The sequence below is a fragment of the Lupinus angustifolius genome, chromosome LG10 (assembly GCF_001865875.1).
Source record: "Lupinus angustifolius cultivar Tanjil chromosome LG10, LupAngTanjil_v1.0, whole genome shotgun sequence".
Taxonomy (NCBI): Eukaryota; Viridiplantae; Streptophyta; class Magnoliopsida; order Fabales; family Fabaceae; genus Lupinus; species Lupinus angustifolius.
Window position 1 is genome coordinate 1,484,414 of NC_032018.1, and position 17,032 is coordinate 1,501,445.

At 33.6% G+C, this 17,032-nt stretch overlaps 1 protein-coding gene across 3 annotated transcripts; it reads right to left on the minus strand.

The window, feature by feature from the left end:
- Positions 756-11,224, minus strand: LOC109357961 (coatomer subunit beta'-2-like). Of its 3 annotated transcripts, none has more exons than XR_002108902.1 (26): positions 11,035-11,223; positions 10,650-10,670; positions 10,433-10,494; positions 10,115-10,169; positions 8,898-8,934; positions 8,443-8,768; positions 8,201-8,332; positions 7,949-8,097; positions 7,423-7,491; positions 7,126-7,276; positions 6,989-7,054; positions 6,193-6,381; positions 5,679-5,819; positions 5,514-5,588; positions 5,187-5,363; positions 4,995-5,086; positions 4,790-4,906; positions 4,199-4,313; positions 3,984-4,055; positions 3,368-3,564; positions 3,175-3,268; positions 2,875-2,981; positions 2,635-2,764; positions 2,253-2,478; positions 1,507-1,572; positions 756-1,105 (listed from the first exon to the last, which is right to left on the minus strand). XR_002108902.1 is itself a non-coding variant. In XM_019602016.1 (26 exons), the coding sequence occupies exons 1-25, from the start codon at positions 11,035-11,037 to the stop codon at positions 1,553-1,555; spliced, it is 2,748 nt and encodes a 915-aa protein (XP_019457561.1). In that variant the 5' UTR covers positions 11,038-11,224; the 3' UTR covers positions 756-1,105; positions 1,507-1,552. The 3 variants fall into 3 exon arrangements, 2 of the variants coding, with proteins under 2 accessions (XP_019457561.1, XP_019457562.1); XM_019602016.1 differs by having other exon boundaries at positions 2,328-2,478; positions 11,035-11,224; XM_019602017.1 differs by having other exon boundaries at positions 756-1,073; positions 1,504-1,572; positions 2,328-2,478; positions 11,035-11,224.

Sequence of the window (17,032 nt, forward strand, 5' to 3'; positions counted from 1 at the left end):
ATAAAATTACACATATACCCTATTAATTGCTTAAACATGAAATAATAAAATAAAAATAGTAGAAAATATTTCTACCATCCGTTTAAAATTTGTCTTGAAATACTTCTTCTTGAAATGTTAAACACATTAAAAAGCTAAACTTTCAAAAGTAATGGTTTTATTAAACATTTTAAGGATATAAATTTTTAATGAAAATGTTTTACATATCAAAATTATTCGTATTAGGGATTACAATATCAAATATACATGTAGCAAAGTGTAAGGTATGGAACTTTTTTCTTTTCCATTGTCTTGACTAACAAGATCAGACTTTAGCAAATACCACATACTCAGGTAGACAAATAACTTGTCACTTTTTATCATCCGATTAGATCTTATTCATCTTATTTTCTGTGTAATCCATTACCTACTCATTGATTTTGCTATTCTTAAGAGTCACTGATATTACTTACACGCTTTTGTTCATCATTTTTAATACTCGAATCCATTGTCCCTCCACTAAACACTACAAATTCCACGATATACTCAAATGACACAACCAAAACTCATCTCCATCCCCGTTTAATTAATCAGAGAATGATATATCAAGTACGATTCTTTACAGTAAAGACATTCATGCATTATCCTACTATGTTCTATGAATGTTTGCTAATCTATGAATGCATGTAGTCCATGGAAAAATGTAGAAGACCTTAGTATAATACCGGTTGCAAAAACAAGATAGGTAGAAGAAATTGGGAGAGCATCTTGCCAACAGAAGCAGCATCTGGGAAGAATCATTATTTTCTCTATTAACCAATCCATGTTTACAATTCAAGGAAATATAAAGACTTAAAATAAACACAGTTTAAAAGAACTATCTAAATTTCAACCAGGCAATCATCTCTTGTTCAGCTTTTTCTACATTCAGAGTTACACGAATATATTGAGGTAAAAGCCTCGAAAGAATGTGATATTAAAACTCTAGTAAATTGTAACTAACTGACCCTAAGGAATATTTTTGTACTAAGCGCAATATGGCAAAATTCAGGGCACTATAAAACCACAATACCGGGAAACAGAAACAACCAGTCCGCAAAATATCTTCATGGCTCCTGGAGGAGACCTGCATTTTAAATTATAGAAAATGTTACAGATAACACAGTAGAAAACTCTCACGCTAATGCATAAGCATAAAAAACATGCAATGCAGAAACTTGCAGATGAGGCACAAACATAGACTCAAGTTTTTATTAATAACCCTATTCATCTATGCTAGCATCCAAATTATATTCCAAAAAGTGGGTTTGTGAAACCAAAAATAATCATCTGTACATGGAAATGAAATCACTTCATAATAGCAAAATAGGTTAGTCCGTTAATATTGATGAATTCATTTTGCAAGAGGAAATAAATTGTTTTGTAAATTCACTAAACAGTGCTGATCACTGATTCCATTTGGGCTCAATAAAATGCAGGGCCAGCCTGTATTTTGAAGCTAATGCGATATGGAAGTATTATTCTAACCTCAAATAATTATCCCAGAAGCTGGAACCGATTGTTTTGATGAGACCTAGTGATGTGGTGCAAGCACTGTCAACAAAGAAGAATATTTATGTGAGGACTAATAACCAATGAAACCAAAATTAAAAAGGAAACAGCTATGTTGAGGTGACGTTCACAATTGAGGTAAATAATATGGTAAGACTACACAATCTTGCAAATTAAAGAGACCAAGCAAGCAATTATGTAAGTAAGATAAACGGTTTTGCCAAGGATGAATTCAGAAAGCCAGGTATTTACAACATTAATAATTTAAAGGGCACTACTAGCTAGCGGTAAACCAAGATCAATGGCCACTCATACAACTTTAAGAAGATAAATGCACCCTAGAAATCTTAGGTGAAATTAGCCTCATAATCCAATGTACAACAGCCAGATTTTGGAGGAAATACTTTGCATTACTATATCCAGAATATTTCATAGGGCAGGTTAATAAACTAGAGCAGGGTGTACAACGAGGAAAGAAATGTTCCAAACTCCCAAGCATAATATAATAAAAAAAGGAGAAAATAGATCAGGGTTTATGAGATTTGGGCAAATGTTTCCTCCCAGTTTCCCAAATATACAGCCTAATTGTGGTAAAGTATATGATAAACTAAAAAGTGAAAGCAATTAGAAATGATAGGACTCGAGTGGTAGAAATAGTTATAGTAAAAACAGTCAGTTGTCAAATTGGAGTTAGAAATGGCATTTCAGAAACAATTAATCACCAGAACAAAATTTCGATTTTCACACCACCCCAACCAAATGCTTTTAGGCTGACGGGGCTCCTTGATTATTCGTACCCCACTCTTCTTCAGCCTCGCTACCATTGACGAGTACTGCACCATCTGTAGAATCAGCATCCACTACAACTGCCTCCTCTTGGCTTCCTTCCTCTCCATTTGGTTCCTCTTGTGCCTCTGTATAGTCCTCTTCTCCATTTTCCTCAGTTAACTGCAACAAAAGGACAAAAAAAAACATAAATCAACAGTGTAACACCACCACTAAAGATTTACTGAGGCAATTCTTCCTGTGGCAGAGAAACAAACATAAAATATTTAGTTCATGAGAATTTTTTGTAAACTTTTATTAGCCATATATTTAGAATACCTCATGATTAGAGTCCCCATTCTCAAGAGGCTCCTCTTCTTCAATCTGCATGTTTCTGAAAGCCTCAACAAGGGTAACATGTGGTTTGTCAGCATGGTTGATGTACTGCTCTGCAGGAGGGTAAACATTCCTAAAATAAAAGATCAAAATTAAAGAATTAGTAAACATTTATTGGAGATGTCTGTAAACAAATTAACAAACTAGCAAAGATGCAAGAAAATCTGCATTCTCCATATCGACCTTGATTCCACAGCTTTAGATTCAATGGCAAGTGCAACTTGCCAGTCTTCAAAGAGATTAGGATATTCCTCAGGATCAGCCAACGACTCAGCAGCTTTTGGATTAACCTGCGCAAAATATCGAACAATTATAAGAAATACATAATTCCTTCAATCGACAAGCCACTTGTCAACTCGATAAGAATACCAGGACAAGGCTATGGACGAGATGGAAATTCCTACCCGCTATATCATGCTCTCAAAAATAAATATCAAGAAATTCCATCATTAGTAAAAATCATATATCTAAACCAGAAAGTACCTTATTAAGATCTTTTCTCCATATTGCCACTATCTCTGAGACCTTGCTCGGGAGATAAGATCGAGCCATTAAAGCTGCTTCTGGAATTCGATTGCTGCAAAAAGCATAACTCAGTGATATATATAACTACAGCTTAATCAACCCCTCTGTCAGCAATGTCATAAAGGAAAAGATTACAAGTGTAGAATATTACCTTTCTACCAGCAGTTGAAGGCAGTCTTCAAGTTTGCCCAACATAAATAAGCAAAGGAAGGAGACATTGTTCTTCCCTTGCTCCTTAGCAAGGGTTGCAAGTTTTGATATTCCTTCAGCATCTCCCAAAGAAGAGTATAGCAGTAACAACCCACTTAAATCCATTGCATGCCCCAAACATTCCTCAGCCATTGCCAACTGCAAGAATATAAAATATAGTGAGGCAGTGAGCTAGCATAATAAGAGATAAATCAACAAGAATCAGCATTAAGGGCCGCCACAAGCATTGCTTATTCTGACAAAAAAAGTAAAACAAAACATTTAACATCCTAATAATACACTAGAATCGGTATCTAAACACAACCTCTAAGTTCTAACAAGTAGCAATCAACAAGGCTATCTTAATTTGCCCGTAACCAAAATCTGCATAGCCTGCCCTCTAGCATCTCAAAAACATCAATACAGCATATATCCATCATGTGTACATGCTCACATTCAGCAGCACATCATCAATTCACTCAGTTGAATACAATTGGACATGGATATTTAGGAATACAATTTAATTAATCATCAGAGAAATCACTGAAGTTGAAGATTCAAATAACATAGAAGAACACCTTTCCACTAGACATGGCCAATTCTCCCAGCTGCTTCCATTTAGACTCACTCTGAACTTCTACTGCAATACTCTGCAAGGAAAGGAGATGAATATTACTCATGAAACAAAATGACAAATCAAGCTCATAAGAGAGGTGGAGAAAAATAGATGCCGAAGTTAACCATTTCGACTAGTCTACTACAATATCCACATAGATATATTTCATGAACATACCTTTGCAACGTCTAATCTCCCAAGTTGTATTGCTAGATCAAACCTGTAGTCGGGGTCAGTTGCTACTTCAAGAGCCTCCTCTATCATCCCTCGCGATTCCAGGAAATGAGCCACACTAGCATAAAATCAAGTGTTATAATTAGGACGCAGATAACCTATTAGCACCAATCAGCAAACTTCATATCTTAAATATGAACTGGGGATGTTTGAATAAATAAAATACCAGATCTAAATCAAAGTGACAGGCAAAAGAATGTGTAATAGTTATTCATACAAGAGAAGAATGCATTAGTATCATAAAAGCATGACAAGCAAAGACCAATGATGGACAAGTAAGAAGACAGTAGAGTTCAAAATAAATGTAATAATTATTCATACACGATTATGAATGTAAAAGATTATCTGGTCAGCGACAAAAGACAGACTTCCATTTTCCAGCAGGTCAAAATTCTTCCTTTTGGGATCATACCACAAGATAATATACATAATTTTATGAAGCATAATTCTGTTACCAACAGCATCTTTTAAACATATTTCTACAAGATGAAAGGAAAATGATCATTTTCATTTGTAATATAAGGTAACAGCTACCTGTTGTGATGTTCTTTAGGAATTGATGGCAGAATTTCATTTGCCCTTTCTAAATCACCACGCATCACAAGTGTCTTGTATTCAATCAAGCTTAAAAGCAGTGTGTATCCAATAACACTGGGAGAAACAATCAATAAAAAGAAAATTAGACAAGATTATAGCAATTCGACAGACTTTAAATAATCTAATAAAAAATTTCACTTACTTAAACTCTTTGTCAATCAAATAAACCCGACTTTGGTTCGCAAGATATCCCAACAAGTACATAGGGCGGTCCAAATGAAACATTGTAGTTACCTAAATTCATAGTGTTATCCATCAAGAGCTGTCACGTGATCCTTGTAGTTCAATAACTTAATGTGAACTTTTTTAACCAAGAAGGGTCAAGCATTAATACCTCACCACCAACACAGTAATTAAGTCTCCAAGAGGAATTATTGTATATAAAACAATCCCCAACCCAGATGCCTGTCCTGACACGTTCATTCATTTCATGAAGGAGCTCAAAAGCATCTTCAACACCCTCCTCATCTACGGGTCTTCCACTATCTAAATGTGATGCAACAACATCACGCTGCAATGAAGGAAGTTAAAATGTTTACCATGTTTCACCAGTAATGTGCTACCAAATATTCATTCAGCAAAAACTGCCGGGGGCAAAAAAATGTTCTTCAGAGAAAGCCAACAAATATAAGAAATGGATTAAGTTTGCGAGAATCCTCACATTGTACTTCAGGATGTAGAATGATGTATCACTTGCGATTGTTACAAGATCACCACTATCAGCCCAGTAGAGGTTCTGGCACCAAAAGATGTAAATAAATAAAACTAAACAATGGATACAAGAAAAGAGAAGAAACCTAAATATCACCAAATCAAAGAAGCTTACTTTCACATTGACATCAATGCGATAGATCAACCTGCATTCAGCCCAATCATAAAAGCAGATGAAATCATTTGAGCACATTGCCAATAAAGTGCCACCAAATATTCGTTCAGCTGAAAATGTTGGTCGGAAACTCCTCTTTTCCTGAAATTACCAATATTTAAAATCTAACTAAATTTTCCCAACAAAAATTATTTTATTTATAAGACAACTTAAACAATGAGAGGATTAGTTTTCTTAGAACATTCCAAAGTGGGAACCAAGATAAAATGTAAAGATGTCTTGTCATCGGCGTTGAAGTACATTTGTCAATCACTTGTACAAACATAATGATTTTCCTAGAGAAAACTATAGCCATCATATTCTTACATTACAGACACCTTGTCATAAACAGTACAAAAACAGCAGCAGCAAGTTTACAAATTAGCAATAGCTTGTTGGTTCTCATTACCACTTTTGTCAAACAAAGTACAATGTTAAAGAGTAAATAAAGTCGTTCTTTGAAAAAAGTGCAAACCTGGAAATTTTTGCTGAAAATTTTAATCTTTGATGTACTTTCTCTGACAGCATATTCTCCATCCGTAGACCAAAAAAATTCCAGTGCCGAACCAAATGACCTATTTCTCCATGCCAAAGCAGTGTATATAATATACTCACCATCTCCACATACAACAACAAATCTCCCATTGGGATTGTGCTTTAAATTCTGAATAGAATAAATAAATTAAATCAACAATCAGCCACCATAGATGAAACAAACACATATTGCTAATAATTGAACCAGCAGTAAGAGAACTGTTTTAATACTCCCTTATTTCAATATAAATCAGATACAATAAAAATTAGTTCGGAGCAACTGACTAATGTGGCTATACTACATAGTTTTAGTCTAACAGATATTTAGGTTCTAGAAAACACAGGTTCCTGAAATTAACTTCTGAATTTTGACATCTAACATCACATAATAAGATCCACATTTAAACATATATACATCGATACTCAAATTGTGTACACAAGATCTAGAAGAGAATGGCTAGATGACGAATTTGATCCTATAATGCACTCACAAGCTCTTTGCATACAAATATAATAAAAACTCAGGCACCGTTCAAAACATATGTGAAAATAGTGCAAAAAGAAGTTGAGATAAATACACCACATGCCTGATTTGATAATTAATATACACATGCCAGATTCGTAAACCCTGTAAAGGGATGCACAATGGAAGCGGAAATAAAAAAAATTCCAAGAAATAGAAAAGCCATGGTAAAGAATGCAACATAAAGAAAATGGTTATCAAGTTATTAACTCACTTGTGGGTAGAGATCACAGGTGCCCAACTCCTTAACGGCCAAAGGTAATCTTTCTCCATCAGCAACCTAAGATGCAATCATTAAATGAGAAAGAACTTTATGCTTCTTGCAAAAAAAGAGTATAGTTGAACCCGTACCTCCACATCTGCTCCTACACTCCTTATATTAACAGTCTGAATTTCATTATGCTTAGCCCAAATAATTTTCCCACTGTTGTCCATGCTAGCCACGGGTACTTCTCGACCAAGTTTGACCATGATTGTTCCTTCGTCATAGCCAATCACAACCCTAGAGAGAGAGATTTTTTAATAATTTAAGTCATGAGTGAAGATAAGAAGACTTTGTTATTCAAGCACAAATCGACAATATTGTATCAAGGGCCAAAAAAATATCAACTCAAAATTACTTGCAGCAACTTTATTGAAAAAACTTACCGGCGTGAACCCTTCAAGTATCCAATAGCCCATACTCTCTCAAGACCGTAGTTCAATGTATTCTCAAGTCTGCAAGCACATTAAACCACCGTGAAACAGTGAATTAGCAACTTAATACCTATCTAAAATATACTTCTACCTAACTGTTGAAAAATCTCAAAAAGTGGAACATCGTAAAAAAATGGAAGAGAAGATATAGACATCAGACAACATGTGCAGTCTGTAAAGGATTCATTCTTAACCTATGTAAATTTTATATCAAATTGTAACATTATAGTCACAAAAATAAGTCTTTCTAATATTTACTGTGAATCAACAACTCAAACATAATATCATAAAAATTACAAAAAACATATGGCATATAAGTACAAGGGCCAACACTAAAAAGATCAAACGTCAAAACTACAGGCAAATTATTCAAGTTCCTATTAGAGTGACAATAATGGGAGAAAAAGCAAAGGAAAATGCCAAAGATTAGGCATAAAGATAAAGATCATAACTCAATAATTTTTGCATCTCAAAATACCTATAAGTCGTTGAATGCCATATGCGTACAGTACCATCCTCAGAACCAGTAATGATTATAGGAAGCTCAGGATGAAAGCATACAGCTGATACATTATGAGTGTGACCTTCTAGCGTCTGGACACAACTTTTGGTCTGATAATCCCATACCTGTTTCATAGGTTTTATCCATGTCATTCCTATTCATAATATAACATCAACACATAGCAAATAAGGCAAGGAAAATAAAATGAAATTAAAGACTGAAACAAACCTTGGCAGTGTGATCATCAGAACCAGTGATGAGAAAAGGTTTGTCACCACCTGTGAAGTAATCAACGCAATTCACTCCTTTTTGATGGGCATCCAATGTAAAATTAGGGTCAGGAGAGCCAAGATTCCAAATCTGGAACGGAGATAACAGAAGCATTTATGCATTATATCATAGGAGGATATAAATAAATAAAATTTAAAAAAGAGAGCAGAAAACAAGTGACAAGAAGAACACATGTTTACCTTTATAGTGCGGTCCAGAGATGCACTGGCAAAGGTGTTGGTGTCTTTAGGATTGAATGTCACTTGCATGACATAATGAGAATGTCCCTCAAATATCTGGGTACAAACCCAGCCTTTATCCCAATCCCAAAGCTTTATGAGCATATCATCAGACGATGAGAGCACGTAAGGAAGGGTAGGATGAACTGCCACACATCGAATGTAATCTGTATGTGCCTCAAATACTTTGACTTTATCCATTGTGTTGTAATTATATACACGAATAAACATATCATCTGCGCCAGCAACAACCCACTGTTTGCGCGCAACAAACTTGGCTGACCTAACTGCAAAATATATGTTGTATAAGCCCCAGTGGACTTGTAAGTAAGAAATATACAACGAAAAGTATGCCTTCAAGCAAATGTGTCATGAGGAAGATATGCAAACAAACGGACAAATAATAATTTATCTACCTGGTAACTCTGTAACCTCAAAAGATTTGGCCATGATCTGAAATAGCATTCAAGAAATTAGCGTTAATTACACACAAATCTCCAAAGGAACAAAAATAACCCATTTAAAGCAAAAGGCTTGTGAAATATAGAAACGGGAGTTGGAAGCTATCATCTCTTAAAACCAATCTATGGATAAAAACTGCAAGGTACAACTTGCAGAAAGTACAAAGTCAGAAACCAGATTAAAATTCCTTGAAGCCAAATGCTAGTTGTAAAATCTACAAGTTGTCATAATTTAGCAAATTTTGAAAAAAAACCTCAAACAGCTAAACAGGAAAAACATAATGACATCCAGAATATTCACAAGCACAGAAATTAATCTAAAATAATCTCCCGCTACACAGGTTCCAATACTATGACAAACACAGTTTATTCAACAACTTACATACCAGGATATAAATTTAACACAGCTCCCAGTTTCTATCAACTTTGAAGTAGAAAACAGCATAATAACTACGATGCACAGATACAGGTAACAGTATCGGATATGACACAGGTACAGTACGGTGATATGGCTTTTGTTAAATAAAAATAATTAAGATACAGGTACAGTAGAACCTAAGGATGAATACATATAAAAAATTATATCATCACATACAATATTTTATATAAACACACACATAAGTATAAATGTACATATTATATTGGCATCACACAACTTCATGGTTGAGGGGAAAAGTGGAGAACATGGATTTTATTTTCGAGGCTAGTCATTGCAATTTCGGTAAGGTATCAGTGTTGGATAAGTACCTGGCACCGGTAGAAAAGACATTATGGAGTACCCTTGCTTCATAATATAAATAATTTCTAACCATGCTACCACATAAATAGGCATGTTCATAATACATCAAATTCAGATTTATTTGTAGATTATATTCAATATTTGCTCGATGTATCGAGACAAACCCTTACTTCATACAGTATATCCAATCAATCACATAGCTGCTTGAAATTTGATAGAAATCATGAATAATAAGTCCCTCCATTTGTGATTCAGCAGCTCATTACATATAAGCAACATGCAAAAGGTGGCTTGTTTGGAGATCAATCAAAAACATTATGTGTCTGACTTAAGTGTTAATATATAGGTATACACCATTGCATTTCACAATTAGATGATGTTCATTATAACAACAATCGACACATCTCATTCTCAACAGTATATAATTGCATACCTGAGATTGATAGTTCCAGATACAGACAGTCCCCGAGTACAAACTTGCGAGAATCCTGCATTAACAAAGGTCAAATCACACAGTTCATCAAAACATCTATGTGTAACTACATACCGATCTATCTAATCCTCACAGTGACTAAATAATCCAAAAGTAGCCTCATATAACAAAAATCACCATTAATGATGATCATTATATATGCTAGACGCAGTTGAGAAATCTTGAATCGTGAAAGCAATTGCAGATATTCCTAACTATAAAATTAGCTTATATCATAAACGAATTACAGATATAATGAAGCAAAGGATAAGGCATTACCATGGTTCTGTTGGATGCAGATCCACAGATTTTACTCTTTCTGATCTTTGTGCAAGCTTTCGCTGATCATACATTACAATAAAACGTTAGATTAAGTATCCAGGAATCTAAACATACACATTACGCTTAGTTTCCGAGAAATATAAACTAGGATCGAACATTTCTCAGCAACTAAGCGCAAATAAACACTGAATCAGAATAGAGCAGACAACAATACCTTGATTTCGAGTCTGAGAGGCTGAAGATGCGAGTAAAAAACAAGAAAAAAACGTTAATGCACTATTCCACATTAGATCCCATTGAAATTGAATTAATAAGTGCTAATTAAGCGAATTGAAAGAATACAACATTGACAACGAACTAAACAAACGATAACTAATAAACATTTCTCGCACTTCAGTTTATAGAAAATGTTAATGCACGATTCCACAGCAGATCTCATTGAAACTGAAACCGTAAGAGCTAACTAAGAGAAATTGTGAGCCGTGCAGTTAAATTTAAAGATAGAAAAACGTTTGAAATTCGAAGATGATGAAATGGAAACGGGAGTGAATTGAGTCCAGATCTAAGATTGCGAAAGAGAGATCAAAGAGGAAGATCACCATTGGAGCAGATTGAAGAATGAACTAAAGTTGATCGAGAATTCGAGATCAATCGTCGTAGATCAGAATCCAAATTCAACGAGCCCAAAGAGAGATCGAGCTCAATGAGAGAGAAAGGTTTTTTTGTATTTGTAAGATGGCACTGTGTAAATACTATGAAGAAGAAAGAGAGAGCGGTGCTTTCTGCAGTTAATGGTGAGATTACGAAAATGCCATTGGTGGGGACACTGTTATGTAAATTTGTTACACCGTATGTGGGGTGAGGAATCGGATCGAAACTGAATCGGACGGAGGAGATCCTATCACATGTATCTACCACGTGATCATGGGAGAATGGATGGCAGTGATGTGATTAACACGTGGCTCGTTGGGGCCCGCATTTTCTTTAATCATTTTTTTCAGCTTTTAAGGCTTTTAGTAACAACAATAACTTCACATTTCAGTTCCCTGATAATAAAAAAATCTAGAGGACTCATTTGTCAGCCTATATGTTTTATTTATGAATTTTATTTGAAGTGTGATATTTAGTCTTGAGATGGTGGGGTCTGAAAGTATGAAAGTTGATGTGGAATCTTCTGATATCGCTTGAGAGATACTTAAGAGCGTTTGGCAAGATACTTAAAAATGTTTTTTAATAATCGAGTCAGTATATGAAATATATAGAATATAAGAAAGAGTATAAACAAGTGAGAGAACAACATGGATGCTTATCTCACTTATATAAGCAAGTTAGTGTATGAGAAAGATATAGAACACAGAAGAGTAAGGGTGTATAGTTACCTTGCTCATCTTTGGATGGGGGCGGTGCCATCAGACTCTATGGAGCAACATTAATGTTTCAAAGGCGTCCAAGTGGTTTTGCAGATCTATGGTGTCATCATATTGGTCAGTGTTGGTGGGACGAGTCAATTATGTGCGTAAAGAGTATGTCATGATAGCGGATGTGAATGGGTGTTTCTCTCTATAGCAGTAAGAACTAGATGGGCAGTTTGGTTGGGAGGTTGTTCTAGGTGCGAGGGATCAGAATGGGTTGGTGGGCGGGGCTCTCCAGCGGACTCGACGCTAGGTGGCAAACAACTTTAGCATATATGCACTTTGTGGATAGTTGAGTTGTGCTTGTGTCAGTTTGTGTTGTTGTGCCATATGTCTATTTTGTATGTTGTCGAAAGGTGTATGTAGCATGCAGCACGTGGTAGAGGTCTATGTGGCAAATAGGGCCGATGGGATTGGGTTTGTGTTATCCAACTCCGAAACTGAAATTCTAAACCTGAACCATAATTAAGTAGGATTGAAAACAATGATATCATCCCCAAATCTGATGGGAACTCATCTGAAACATGTATTTTTTATATATATATATATGTGTGTATTTATTTCTAATTTAATAATTTTACATATATTAATCGAGTTTGATGCAGATTCGGGATAGTGTTTCAACTATACCAAATTCGAACCCAAAAGTTGAACTCGGGTAAAACACGAACCCAAATTCAGTCACATTGGGTTTTCCCTGTTAAATTCGGTTTGGGTCTGGACGTATACCCATGGATTTGATTTTCATTGTCACACCTAGGTACAGGTGGCGTGGTAGTCCTACATCAATGGCACAACAAAGGGGTGTGAGAGGTGATCTTTGTACTATCTTATCACTTATGTTTGATTAATGATGTATCTTTTTGGAGTGTCCAATTGCCCAGTCGAAACCCGAGAATGTTTGAACCATGCTTGTGTCACCCGATCTCGATTCGACAGTTGCTATCTTTGTTCAGTCATGACTTGTCCACACATGATAGTTTTAGACCCATATTTTGCTTGTAATTATATTCTGATATAGTTTTTGTTAAAGCTACTTTCCAGTTTCCACATATATTTTATAATCATTCATTAAATTGATCAATAATTGTAAATGAAATAGGGTGTGATATAAATAAAAATAATGAGATTAATGTTTTGCTTCATTTTAAAATTATTATTTTAATGTCTCTCTTTGTATATATGTATATGGAAATATCATTATATGCATGTATTAAGGTATGTATAACATTCATATTCATATAGATATCCTACATGGTTTGAACTTGATCATTTCCTTACAGGGAATAGTTATGTGAAGCTTGCAAATTTACTACCTATTATTGGATTATGTTAGTTTCTTTTTATATAAAAAACTTTTTCTTCATGACATTTAGTTATAGTAAATATGATAGTTTTTTTTCCCTTTAAATCTCACTTAAGTATTTGGTACGAATTATGTGATGCACATTCAAAATTTTCTCCTCTAATTACAATTTAGTCCTACATGCACCAAAAAACATACATATAATTATTGTTGCATACATGTGTACACAAGTTTTTTATTCTCTATATAAATTGTCATGGCTCATTCTTTATTTGTTGTTAAGAGAATAACTAGATAGAGCAATAGGAATCCAGAAGGCCACACTCCACTAACTAAAACGAAGGCTATCTGAAATCTTGTTCCCAAATGATCCTTTCTACCCATTCAATAATCGAACACATTGCACAAAATTCGTTTTAGGACTTCAATACTTATTCCTTATATTTCGGTGGGCCCTCAGTCTAACTTTTGTCTTCTTCGCTATGATGTCATCTCTGGCCTACAATTTCTAGTCTTGTTATTCCTTTGTGGTTTGGTTGAGAGGTTGTTCTAGGTGCAGGGGATGGATTGATGGGGCAGGTCGTGGTGATCTAAAGCTAGACTGAGTTTTGGATTGGCAGAGCTCTTGTAGCATCTCCACTTGCTATTGGATGATGTGCTCTTGTCTTTCCAGCATCTGGATGAGCTGTTGGGTGGTTGGTTTTGTAGGTCTGGAAATGGTGTTATAGGTTCTACTTGCTTGGTTAGAGGGTTATATGTGGGATTTGGGATGGTGTGTTGTGGCCTTGGAGTATGTTAGTTGGTACTGGTTCAACTGACTTACAAGGTTAACTTGGTTTCTAGTAGTCACATGGTGTACCTAAGCCATAGACGATGTCAAAGTTCTTTACTCTTGAGATGGTGGGGTCTGGATGTATGGAAGCTGATGTGGAACCTTCTTGCATTGCCTCAGAGATGCTTGAGAGAACTGGAGAAGATATCTAAAAAGGTTCTCCGACAAGTCAGTTTATGAGAGAGATAGAATGTAAGAGAGTAAGAGTACAAGTAAGTGAGAGAAAGTAAATAAGTAAACTTCCTTAAGCGGGAATCCCTTATTGATAGTGGAGAGGTGAAGAGAATATTTCCTAGTAGATGTTGTTGGCCTAGCCTACCGAATGGCTTGTCGAGTCTGCTTTCGATAGGCAAAGATCATTTTTCTCATGTCAGACACTATTGGTAGGTTCATACTCTCTATAGAGTTGACTTGTGCTTGTGTTAGTTTGTGTTGTTGTGCCATAGGTCTATTTTTGTTGTTGCCGAAAGGTGTAGTAGGTTTTGGTAGCATGTTGCACGTGGCAAATGTCTGCATGGTTTAGGCAGTGTGAGAATCCTATGTCGGGGGCGCAACATAGGGGTGTGAGAGGTGGTATTTATACTATCTTGTCGCTTCTATTCGATTAATGATATGTCTTTCTAGACTGTCTAATTGTCTGGTCTAACCCCGATAAATGATTGGAATATGCTTATGTCGTCCAGTCTCGAGTCAGCGGTTCTACATTTGTTTAGTCATGACGTGTCCAATCATGACAATTTATGGATCCATATTTTGTGCAATAATTATACTCTCATATAGTTTTTGATAAAGTTGTTTTCCACATCTATTTTATAACCATTCATCAAATTGATCAATAATCGTAAACGCGATAAGGAAAATGGTATGATATAAATAAAAATAACAGTAAATATTCATTTTAATCCATTATATTTTTCTATTTTATTAGGTTGGTGCCTCAAAAATTAGAAAACCTAAAATAGTCCCCAAAATTGACTTTGACTACCACATTCTTTGTTGGTTTATTCCAAGCCCCTCTGAGTATATTAAGGTGTTGAATTGAGTCATGCATATCATCTCATCTTTTTCTATTTTTTTTGGTTAATTCTTTTTGCTATCTTCTATTTCATGTTCGCATAATAGTGAAGTTTTTATTAAAAAGTTGATATACTCTAGCATGGATAAAATGTAAAGTTTTTATTAAAAAGTACTAATATAAAATTTTCATTGAACATCAATGTACTTATGTACACAATGAACAAAATTAATATTTAAATAAAATCAAATCATATAAAGTTGGGAGATTCTATGAACATTATCTAATTGTAACTTTTGTATTATTATGAATTGAGAGAATTAGATATTTGTAAGAAAATGTAGGTATTGTACCAACTGATATATAGACCGTTAACAAAGATGTTTAACTACTTCAATGGAAAATTAATTGGGTATGTTGTATTTTCCATCGTTGTTTGTTCAATTACTAAAGTTTATAAAACATAAAGTATAAACATATGAATTTAAATTTCTGCTACCCAATTTTCCAATTTCCTATCTCCATAATAAAAAACATTATATATTAGTTTGAATTAGTGAATAGATTTCAACTATTAAATTATTATATAATTGATAATTAAGATATAAAATAACTTCTTTTAACTTATTCTTAGAATAAGTGAATCCATTAAAGTAATTACTAAATGAAGAATATAATAGTATTACCTTTTTCAGTTTAATCCGATCACCTACCATTCATATCCATGATGTTTGCTTAAAAATCATTATGTTTAAGAGAAATAATTTATTATGAATTAATTATTAAGTATTAAATAAGGTGTCTAATGATCGTATTTTTGTATAGGGGTGAACATGACCTTATTCTGCTAATTTATCTAGTTTAACATACTCATAATTTGATCTTAATATGATCAGATTTTATTAGGTCAAAGGTCGAGTTCAGATTCAAAAAATTTACTCAACCAATATTTATAGTCAGATAAGAGACTATAACACGACCCAACTCACCATGTGGTCATTTATGACTTATGTTTGTATGTATCTTTTCAATCATATACAAAATAATTTCATTCTTTCATCAAAGTATACAGTACATTTTATTGCAACAACCTATCTACTCATATAATATCATATTTGTAATCATGTATTTTAATTGCTTTTAGTATTTATTTATGATATCTTCTACAAATGATCCATTATGGTAATATGTATATTATTTCATATAATATTGATTTTCTAATTTTTTATCATATATGCATATACGTACATAATTAATAAAAAATATGCATATATATATATGTTTATCATCTGATATATCAAATTATGTATCTATAATAGTAAATCATATTGACAACGATATTATACTTAATTGGTCTAGGATAAATTTTAAAAGTTAGTTTGATCAATATTTAGGATTAGATTAACTATTAGATATATGACTGGGTTTAAAATAAAAAACAATACGATCATCACTTAGGGTAGAATAAGAGATAAAGTTTTATTCCATCCATAATTCACTGTATTGTTACAAAATTATTCACCATTTACATCATGGATAATGTTTTCTTAAAAGTCATTACATAAGTAATGAATGATAACTTTTATATACAAACCATTTTATGTTAAGATTCAAAAGAAAGAAAAAAAAGCTTATCCAATATCTTAATTTATTTTTTAAAAAGAAAAGAATGTAGAAAAAGTGTATCTTAATACTTTGATTTCTTTATTTTATAATAAAAAAATATAGAAACAAGTATCTCTTATAATATTATTTCCTTTTTTATAATAAAAAGTATACAAAAAACATATTGTATAAAGATAATATTTGGTGAGTTTAATATTGTTATATAAAAGTTACATCATTCATTATTAATGGATAAACTTGAATATCTTAAATTAAGTATCTAAATATAATATGATGTATTATCCTACTAATTCCTTTTACAAATTCTCCCACATATAGAAATAAATGACACAAAATTTATTTTGTTTATTAATAATTGATTTACAAATAAAATATATTATTTTGATAGATATGAGGATTGTGTACA